This window comes from Lithobates pipiens, unplaced genomic scaffold, assembly GCF_037356315.1.
Source record: "Lithobates pipiens isolate NorthernLeopardFrog02 unplaced genomic scaffold, aLitPip1_a1.2 Scaffold_8, whole genome shotgun sequence".
NCBI lineage: Eukaryota > Metazoa > Chordata > Amphibia > Anura > Ranidae > Lithobates > Lithobates pipiens.
Genome location: NW_027507903.1, coordinates 650,395,136 through 650,406,616, shown reverse-complemented (window position 1 = coordinate 650,406,616; position 11,481 = coordinate 650,395,136). Strand labels below are relative to the sequence as shown.

Below are 11,481 nucleotides of genomic sequence, written 5' to 3'. Positions count from 1 at the left end.
CTTCTAAGTAGGAACAGACGATCTGTTTCTCCAACCCCTGTTTACACACACAAATTCCCGTTCTGGCTCTCGTGCCCGTGATCGCGGGTGGCTGGCGGCACTTGCACCCACCTGCCAGGCACATCGGGCGTGTGAGCACATCTGCTATGGTTCTTAAAGAGCCGCCGTACATATACGGCTATTCACGCAGGGGAGCCATCCTGTTGTCGTATATGTACTGGAGACGGAAAGTGGTTAAAAACTGCATATTTTATTAAAAAATCTGTGGACATCTTGCCCTGAAGTCCTCTGTTCAGGCATTTTCTGTTATAGGGTGACAATTTTTTGATATGCGTTACTTTAATGGAGTAAAGGGTGTAGTTGTGAACACTGTGAAGCCTTCCAGTTAAAAAACGGATTAAAAGGATCAGCAGGATATATAGTATCAGTGCATTGGATTCTACATTTTCATATTATGGTAGAAGAAGAAGAAAAAATAGCAGATAGAGATATGATCTTCTTCTCTGATATTTTCTTCTTCTATAGTCTGGTAGATAAAGAAGAATGATTAGCAGATGGAGACCTGGTCTTCTCTGATGTCCAGGTTAGGATATTTTCTTCTATAGTCTGGTGGATGAAGAAGAATGATTAGTAGATGGAGACCTGGTCTTCTCTGATGTCCAAGTTAGGATATTTTCTTCTATAGTCTGGTAGATGAAGAAGAATGATTAGCAGATGAAGATCTGGTCTTCTCTGATGTCCAAGTCAGGATATTTTCTTCTATAGTCTGGTGGATGAAGAAGAATGATTAGCAGATGGAGACCTGGTCTTCTCTGATGTCCAAGTTAGGATATTTTCTTCTATAGTCTGGTGGATGAAGAGGAATGATTAGCAGATGGAGACCCGGTCTTCTCTGATGTCCAAATTAGGATATTTTCTTCTATAGTCTGGTGGATGAAGAGGAATGATTAGTAGATGGAGACCTGGTCTTCTCTGATGTCCAAATTAGGATATTTTCTTCTATAGTCTGGTGGATGAAGAAGAATGATTAGCAGATGGAGACCTGTTCTTTTCTGATGTCCAAGTTAGGATATTTTCTTCTATAGTCTGGTGGATGAAGAGGAATGATTAGCAGATGGAGACCTGGTCTTCTCTGATGTCCAAGTCAGGATATTTTCTTCTATAGTCTGGTGGATGAAGAAGAATGATTAGCAGATGGAGACCTGGTCTTCTCTGATGTCCAAGTTAGGATATTTTCTTCTATAGTCTGGTGGATGAAGAGGAATGATTAGCAGATGGAGACCTGATCTTCTCTGATGTCCAAGTTAGGATATTTTCTTCTATAGTCTGGTGGATGAAGAAGAATGATTAGTAGATGGAGACCTGGTCTTCTCTGATGTCCAAGTTAGGATATTTTCTTCTATAGTCTGGTGGATGAAGAAGAATGATTAGTAGATGGAGACCTGGTCTTCTCTGATGTCCAAGTTAGGATATTTTCTTCTATAGTCTGGTAGATGAAGAAGAATGATTAGCAGATGAAGATCTGGTCTTCTCTGATGTCCAAGTCAGGATATTTTCTTCTATAGTCTGGTGGATGAAGAAGAATGATTAGCAGATGGAGACCTGGTCTTCTCTGATGTCCAAGTTAGGATATTTTCTTCTATAGTCTGGTGGATGAAGAGGAATGATTAGCAGATGGAGACCCGGTCTTCTCTGATGTCCAAATTAGGATATTTTCTTCTATAGTCTGGTGGATGAAGAGGAATGATTAGTAGATGGAGACCTGGTCTTCTCTGATGTCCAAATTAGGATATTTTCTTCTATAGTCTGGTGGATGAAGAAGAATGATTAGCAGATGGAGACCTGTTCTTTTCTGATGTCCAAGTTAGGATATTTTCTTCTATAGTCTGGTGGATGAAGAGGAATGATTAGCAGATGGAGACCTGGTCTTCTCTGATGTCCAAGTCAGGATATTTTCTTCTATAGTCTGGTGGATGAAGAAGAATGATTAGCAGATGGAGACCTGGTCTTCTCTGATGTCCAAGTTAGGATATTTTCTTCTATAGTCTGGTGGATGAAGAGGAATGATTAGCAGATGGAGACCTGATCTTCTCTGATGTCCAAGTTAGGATATTTTCTTCTATAGTCTGGTGGATGAAGAGGAATGATTAGTAGATGGAAACCTGGTCTTCTCTGATGTCCAAGTTAGGATATTTTCTTCTATAGTCTGGTGGATGAAGAGGAATGATTAGCAGATGGAGACCTGATCTTCTCTGATGTCCAAGTTAGGATATTTTCTTCTATAGTCTGGTGGATGAAGAGGAATGATTAGCAGATGGAGACCTGGTCTTCTCTGATGTCCAAGTTAGGATATTTTCTTCTATAGTCTGGTATATGAAGAAGAATGATTAGCAGATGGAGACCTGGTCTTCTCTGATGTCCAAGTTAGGATATTTTCTTCTATAGTCTGGTATATGAAGAAGAATGATTAGCAGATGGAGACCTGATCTTCTCTGATGTCCAAGTTAGGATATTTTCTTCTATAGTCTGGTGCATGAAGAAGAATGATCAAATGTAGATCCTGTTTTCTCTGATGTCCAGGTCATGCCATTTTTTATTAGTTTGGTAGATGAAGAATATTTATGAGAAGATAGAGATTTGTTCTTCTCTGATGTCCTGGTCAGGACTTCTGGTAGATAAAGAGAAATGATTAGCAGACATGTGCCCGCTGAAATATTTCGTTTCGGAATTTCGTTTTCAAGAAAAATTTAATTTGATGCCCGGATCAACCACAATTATTAATCATCAAAGTAAATTAATTAAATTGATCAACAACTTAATTCTGGGATAAATTCACCAGAAAAGTGACTTTCCCGGCCTTACGGCATAATAGACAAAACAGAGAGAAAAAGATTCCCCCAAGAAGGGCGATGAGAGACCTGTAGTTGATTACAAAATTTTAATGAATATCAAAAAAAGAAAAAAAAACACACAATGTCGTGCTATTAATGTGTTTTTTTTGTTTTTTTTATATTCATTAAAATTTAGTAATCAACTACAGGTCTCTCATCACCCTTCTCGGAATTTAGTTTTCGTCCAAAAAATAAATTTATTTAGTTACTCCCGAAATTAGTTTTTATTTATTTAATTTCGTTAAAAAATGTATTCGTTCCGAAAATCCAAAATAATTAAGGTTGAATCTGTAATTGAAGGCTTATGGTGTCTGTTGAATGTTCTAAGAAGATTTGACGGAGCAGATAAACTGTACAACGCCGCAATCGTACATTTCCGGTCGAATGTTCTGCCTACAAGCTATAGTAGAATTCTAATGTTGTATGACACTAGTAATATTTATATTTATTAATTATTATTACTAGTCACCCAACATTAGTAATTCTTCTATAGCCTATGGGTGGAGCATTTGACCATAAATGTCCGCTCGCGGCGACTACTTTGTTGAATCTTCATGTCAAATCTTTTCTCTCTATGTCAAATAATCTTGGACTAATAGAGTTAGGTTAGGACACATTCAACCTTTTTTTGCTATTGTCTCTATAATGTTGAATCTTTTCTCTCTATGTTGAATCTTTTCTCTCTATGTAGAATAATCTTGAACTAATAGAGCTAAGGTTAGGCACATTCGACCACAGGTTCGATGGACACAGATCGCTATTCTCGAATGTCCTATCTATATAAAACTGTTGCAACGAAAACGAAAATAAAGCATTTGTTTATGTCGGATCTTTCGGTTTTTGGATTCTGCATGTTCTGATAACGATAACGAATACCCGAAATTTGGATGAAAATGCATTCGGAAGAAAACCAATGCACATGTCTAATGTTTAGCAGTTGAATAGCTGGTCTTCTCCAATGTCCATGACAGGAAATGTTCTTCTATAATCTGGTTGAGGAAGAGGAATAATTAGCAAATAGAGATCTGGTCTTCTCCAATGTCCGGTTAAGATAGTTTCTTCTCACAGATGTATAGGTTTTTCTATGAACAGTTATCATCCTGTTTTACGATAAGTATTATTGTGGCACAAAATTATCCTGGTGAATGAAAAACATTGAATTAGCAGAGGGAGATCTGGTCTTCTTTGATGTTAAGGTCAGAATATTTTCTTCTATAGTTTGGTAGAGGAAGAAGAATGATTAGTAGATGGAGACCCGTCTTCTGTGATGTCCAGGTTTGGTTACTTTCTTCTATATTTTGGTGGAGGAAGAGGAATGATGATTAGTAGATGGATGTCAGGATGTTTTCTTCTATAGTCTGGTAGATGAAGATGATTAACAGATAGAGATCTGGTCTTCTTCAAAGTCTAGGTGGGAATATTTTCTTTTATAGTTTGGTTGAGGAAAGGGAAGGATAAGCAGATGGAGATCTTGTCTTCTCCAATGTTCAGGTCAGGATATTTTTTCTATAGTCTGGTGGAAGAAAAGGAATATTTAACAGATGGAGATCTAATTGTCTTTGATGCCCAGGTCAGGATATGTTGTATTATAGTCGGGTACATGAGGAATATTTATGAGCAGATGGAGATTTGGTCTTCTCTGATCTCCCGGTCAGTATATATTTTTATAAATTCTGGTAGATAAAGAGAGATAGTTAGCAGTTGCAGGTCTGGTCTTCTCCAAAGTCCAGGTCGGGATAGTTTCTTCTATAGTCTAGTTGAGGAAGAGGAATGATTAGCAGATAGAAATCATGTCTTCTTTGAAGTCCAGGTCAGGAAAGCTTCTTCTCACAGATGTATGGTATTCTCCGGAAACAATTGTCATCATTCCATTTTCTGATTGGTACTATTGTGGCACAATCTTCCTTTTCTCCGTTCTCATGCCCAGACCAATTATCAGGCTGATAGGAATGCCAAAACCTGAAAGAAACAAATGATGTTAGTGACAGTAGAAGAAGGAAGAGTGGCAGGCTGGGGATAGTCATGATGGTAGACAGAGATAACCTCTAACCCAGGGGTAGGGAACCTCGGCTCTCCAGCTGTTTTGAAACTACAAGTCCCATGAGACATTGCAAGACCCTAACAATCACAGGCATGACTCCTAGAGGCAGAGGCATGATGGGATTTGTAGTTTCAAAACAGCTGGAGAGCCAAGGTTCCCTACCCCATGCTCTAACCAAAGTAAAAAAAAAAACAGCTTACTGGATTATACCACCTGCAAAAGGGGGGAGACCTCTGTAATCCATTCAGAACCAAATTAAGCCCATGCTTGCATTTCACATGTTTAGTGTGTGTTTAATTTCACATTGTCATATGTTGTCCTAAATGAGTTTCTATGCTCACTTTGCCAGATGCAGGACCTGCCCCACATTATAAAATCACATACAACTCATGACGTAACATGCATTTTTCATCAGAAGAGCAAAGAGAATATTTGGGACTTTTAAGGTGCTATTATATCACAAGAACGCTGAAAATAATAGAAATCTGCCACTTTATTTTAAACATCATTAAAAAAATGTAAATATGATATATATATATATATATATAAACTAATAGACACAAATGCATGTATTTCACTTAAAAAGTAATCACATATGTAGCTCCTGTTTGGCATGGCTAGCAAAATCTCAACATGTTTCGCCTGATTAGGGGATGCATTTATCCACTGTGCGTCATGCCATTCCCCTAGTGCTCAATAGTTTACTTCAGAAAATAGTTTGGAAATAGAATTTGCTATCATCCAACCTAATATCGAAGTTCTGTGGGATCACAGGAGACAGGGGCGGGCTGGGCCGGGGGGCAGGGTGGCAATTTCCCCCTAGGCTGCCCTAACAATATATGCAAAACGGCCGGCGGCCACCGCTCACGATTTTTTTTTTTTTTTTTTCGGGTCAGGACAGGGGCTGCAAGCTGAGGCAGAGGGAGGGGCGCGGAAACTCAAGAGGCACTCACTTATGTAGTGGAGGCCGCTCTGTTCCCGCACCTCCCGTCGGTCGCGCTCACACTAATCCACTGACAGTGGAGGGATAGACAACCTATCAGCTCGTGTGGGGGATTTCCTCCCCCTCCTCCTCTCCTCCGAACACTGCAGCATGTGTGAGCGGCCGCCCACTCTGTTCCCTCCCCTGCTTCCTCATTGGTAGAGGGAGGGAGCCCATCAGAGCCTCCAGCAGCTGCAAAGCATCATGGGACATGTAGTCCCGGTGGCCTAATAGCAATTCCTGGGCGCAAACAATTCCCTAGCCTGACCACAGGAAGAGAACAAACGAGAGGCTGCGGGGGAGCAGACTGTCACCCCAAGAGGCTGGCTGATCCTGAGAACAGAGCACAGATAATGTAAGTTTTTTGGTGAATGTGGTTTTTTATTAAAAATAAAAGTCTTACACTATGAAGATTTCCCACTTCTTTCCCATTGTTTTAAGCAGGGAGCTGATATTATTAACCCCTTCATGCCTAAACCTTTTTTGACACTTGTTTACAAGTAACAAATCTTTTGTTAGAAAATTACTTAGAACCCCCAAGCATTATATATATATATATATATATATATATATATATATATATATATATATATATATATATATATATATATACATATTTTTTTTTTTTTTTAGCAGAGACCCTAGAGAATAAAATGGCAATCGTTGCAATATTTTATGTCACACTGTATTTATGTAGCTGTTTCTCAAATACATTTTTTTTTGGAAGAAATACACTTTCATTAATTTACCACTTCAATACCAGGCATTTTCATCCCTTCCTGCCCAGGTCAGTTTTCATTGTGCGGTCATGCAACATTGTACCCAAATTAATTTTTTCCCACAAATAGAGCTTTCTTTTGATGGTATTTGGTGATATCACCTCTGCGGTTTTTATTATTTGCACTTTAAACAAAAAAAGAGTGCCAACTTTAACCACTTCAGCCCTGGACCATTTTACTGGCCAAAGACCAGACCACTTTTTGCGATTCGGCACTGCGTCGCTTTAACTGACAATTGCGTGGTCGTGCGACGTGGCTCCCAAACAAAATTGACGTCCTTTTTTTCCCACAAATAGAGCTTTCTTTTGGTGGTATTTGATCACCCCAAACAAACAAGTGACAATTTTGAAAAAAACGCATTATTTTTTACTTTTTGTTATAATAAATATCTCCCAAAAATATATTAAAAAAAAACATTTTTTCCCTCAGTTTAGACCAATACGTATTCTTCTACATATTTTTGGTAAAAAAAAAAATCGCAATAAGCGATTATTGATTGGTTTGCACAAAAGTTATAGCGTTTACAAAATAGGGGATAGTTTTATGGCATTTTTTAATAATTTTTTTTTACTAGTAATGGCGGCGATCAGTGATTTTTATTGTGACTGCGACATTATAGCGGACACATTGGACATTTTTGACACATTTTTGGGACCATTGTCATTTATACAGCAATCACTGCTATACAAATGCAGTGATTCCTGTGTAAATGACACTGGCAGTGAAGGGGTTAACCAGTGGGTGGCAGTGTAGGGGTTAAGTGTTCCTAGGGGTGTGTTACTAACTGTGGGGGGCTGGGCTTTCATTTAGTGAACACCGATCTCTGCTCCAATCACATGGAGCAGAGATCAGAGTCACTTGTTGCTAGGCAGAACGGGGAGATGCTGTTTACAACGGCATCTCTCCGTTCAGCCGCCCCGTGAGACGATCGCGGGTATGCCCGCAGCGATAGAGTCCGCGGGACCCGAGACCGGACTCACAGGGGTCCCGACCAGATTGGACGTACCTGTACGTCAATATGCCTGCCTGTGCCATTGTGCCGACGTACATTGGCGTGTGCTGGTCTGGAACTGGTTAAAAAAAACACAATATTTTTTACTTTTTGATATAATATGCCAACTTAAGCCTTAACAGTTTAGGCTGATGTGTAATTTTCTACATATTTTTGGTTAAAAAAATTGCGATAAGAAGTAATAAGTTATAGCGTCTACAAAATAGGTTATTGATTTATGGAATTTTTATAATTTTTTTCTTTTTACTAGTAATTCTGCAATTTTTATTGTGACTGTGACATTGCGGTGGACAGATCGGACACTTTTGACACTATTTTGGGACCAGTGACTTTTATACAGCGATCAGTGCTATAAAAATGCACTGATTACTGTATATCACTGGCAGGGAAGGGGTTAACACTAGGGGTTAAATGTGTTACCTAGGGAGTGATTCTAACTGTGGGGGAGATGGGACTGACTAGCGAGGAGACCAATCCTATATACTAGGAACATACGATCTGTCTCCTCTCCCCTGACAGGATGTGGATCTGTGTATTTACACACACAGATCCACATTCCTGCTCTGTCATGAGCGATTGCGGGTGCCCGGCAGACATCACAGCAACCGGGTACGTGCTTCGGCTCATCGGCGACATGTACCTCAGTGTACCACCAGGAAGCCAAGGATGGCCTATGATAAAGAGCACACTGGTGACATCTATCATAGAACCTGGTCCAGGAGGCAGGACTTCGTATGACAGAAGCCGCACTGGGTAAGCGGGAGATCTCCGCTCTGTGTTATCCAGCAGCTTTTCTCTCTCTAATCCCCATGCACTGAACAGACTGCATTGATGGGCTATGGTGAGGCTGCATTGATGGGCACTGACAAGGCTGAGCTGATGGGCACTGGTGAGGCTGCATTTATAGACACTAGTAAGGCTGCATTGATGCATTGATGGGCATTGGTGAGGCTGCATTGATGGGCACTGTTGATGGTGAGCTGATTCGTGGATTAATGGGCCACTTGACTAGACTTGCCCCCCAGGCCTAAGACTGCCAGCCCTCCCCTGACAGGAGACATAGGGGGACTAGGTCAAGCGGAATAAAGAACAACTTCATGTGGGTGGTACGTCATTTGCAGGTTGGAGATTACAGAGAGCTAAGGTAAGGCAATGCAGCAGTAGGTGGTCAGTTACCTTATACTGCTAGTACCTCCACATACACCCACGTGGCTCAAGCTAGGAGCCACGTGGGTGGATGTGGAGATACTAGCAGCATAAGGTAAGCCTTTGGAGGCTATATGGGATACCGGCCATGGTTTGACTGCAGTGATCTAACCTGTGGGATATAACTAAACCATATCATTTCTAACCAACAACTTACTGCTGCATTGCCTTACCTTAGTCCTCTGTGATCTCCAAGCTGCAAAAGACCTACCACCCACATGTAGTTGTTGTTTATTCCGTTTGACTTGGTCTCTATGTGTCTCCTGTGACCCCACTGAACACCAATATTAGGTTGGATGATAGCAAGCTCTATTTCCAAACTGTTTTCTGACGTAATATATTGAGCACTAGAGAAATAGCATGATGCACAGCGGAAAAAAATACACCCCCTAAGGAAGCCTAATCAGGCGAAACATGTCGAGATTTTGCCAACCATGCCAAACAGGAACTGCATATGTGATTACTTTTTAAGTGAAATACATGTATTTGTGTCTATTTGTTGATATATGTCATATTAACATTTTTTAATAATGTTTGCAATCAAAATGGAGAATTTTTTATTATATTCAGTGTCTTTGTGATATGATAGCACTTTAAAAGTCCCAAATATTCTCTTTGCTCTTTATATATGTGGTGCATAAAGTGATTGTCAATCTACCCACACCTACACTTCCAATGCATTTTTCATCAGCGTCCTCTGATTTCTTAGCAGTGGCAACTACCAAGATCAATTTAAAATGAGCAAATATTGGAACGGTGTGCATAGGCAGGGGGAACCCCTGGCACGCTTTTAAGCCATCCAGCAAAGAAAGAACCCAACAAAACAGTTTCAACTAAACAGACTTTTTGGGATGCGTATGTAGCACCCTCCTTGCTAGAGCCACGTGGGCAGGATGTAATGAACAGACTGCATAGTCCTTTGCATTCTGGCTTTAATCCCCCCCCCCCCCCCCCGGTGAGGACCAAGCTCCCATATGTGGGTTTTCTTTGGTAATAGACATTTCTGGTTCCTTGATAACTCCTGTGGTCACTGTGTGTTTTGTTGACATCACTGGGAATATTAAATGAATAGCTAACATTGAATACCCAAGCTATAGATGATTAATCACAGGTGTTATGACTACTAGGGGATACTAATGACCCTGAAGAAGCCCAGCGGGCAAAACATGTTGGAAATTGTCATTTTAATATCACTATGAAATTAAGGTCAGTAAGAAATACTGTATGTCAAGATTGTACATGGTTTTATATGGATATACAGTGGTGTGAAAAAGTGTTTGCCCCCTTCCTCATTTCTTGTTCCTTTGCATGTTTGTCACACTTAAGTGTTTCGGAACATCAAACCAATTTAAACAATAGTCAAGGACAACACAAGTAAACACAAAATGCAATTTGTAAATGAAGCTGTTTATTATTAAAGGTGAAAAAAAAATCCAAACCATCATGGCCCTGTGTGAAAAAGTGATTGCCCCCCTTGTTAAAACATACTATAACTGTGGTTGTCCACACCTGAGTTCAATTTCTCTAGCCACACCCAGGCCTGATTATTGCCACACCTGTTCACAATCAAGGCATCACTTAAATAGGAGCTGCTTGACACAGTAAGGTCCACCAGAAGATCCTTAAAAGCTACACATCATGCCGAGACCCAAAGAAATTCAGGAACAATTGAGAAAGAAAGTAATTGAGATCTATCAGTCTGGAAAGGGTTATAAAGCCATTTCCAAAGCTTTGGGAATCCAGCGAACCACAGTGAGAGCCATTATCCACAAATGGCGAAGACATGGAACAGTGGTGAACCTTCCCAGGAGTGGCCGGCCGTCCAAAATTACCCCAAGAGCGCAGCGACGACTCATCCAAGAGGTCACAAAAGACCCCACAACAACGTCCAAGGAACTGCAGGCCTCACTTGCCTCAGTTAAGGTCAGCGTTCATGCCTCCACCATCAGGAAAAGACTGGGCAAAAATGGCCTGCATGGCAGAGTTCCAAGGAGAAAACCACTGCTGAGCAAAAAGAACATCAAAGCTCGTCTCAATTTCTCCACAACACATCTTGATGATCCCCAAGACTTTTAGGACAACATTCTGTGGACCGATGAGACAAAAGTGGAACTCTTTGGAAGGTGTGTGTCCAAGTATATCTGGCGTAGAAGGAACACTGCATTTCATAAAAAGAACATTATACCAACAGTAAAATATGGTGGTGGTAGTGTGATGGTCTGGGGCTGTTTTGCTGCTTCAGGACCTGGAAGACTTGCCGTGATAAAAGGAACTATGAATTCTGCTGTCTACTAAGAGATCCTGAAGGAGAATGTCCGACCATCTGTTCGTGTACTCAAGCTGAAACGAACTTGGGTTCTGCAGCAGGACAATGATCCTAAACACACCAGCAAGTCCACCACCGAATGGCTGAAGAAAAACAAAATGAAGACTTTGGAGTGGCCTAGCCAAAGTCCTGACCTGAATCCTATTGATATGTTGTGGTATGACCTTAAAAAGGCCGTTCATGCTCGAAAACCCTCTAATGTAACTGAATTAGGACAATTCTGCAAAGATGAGTGGGCCAAAAT

General features: G+C 40.5%; 1 protein-coding gene across 1 annotated transcript in view; it reads right to left on the bottom strand.

Moving 5' to 3' along the window:
- Positions 1 to 3,399: 3,399 nt before the first annotated feature.
- Positions 3,400 to 11,481, bottom strand: part of LOC143961704 (asialoglycoprotein receptor 2-like) — a 24,672-nt gene continuing 16,590 nt past the window's right edge. The window contains exon 4 of the mRNA XM_077471023.1: positions 3,400 to 4,850. Coding sequence (XP_077327149.1) covers positions 4,703 to 4,850 — 148 coding nt within the window. The 3' untranslated portion in view covers positions 3,400 to 4,702. The remainder of the gene's footprint in view (positions 4,851 to 11,481) is intronic.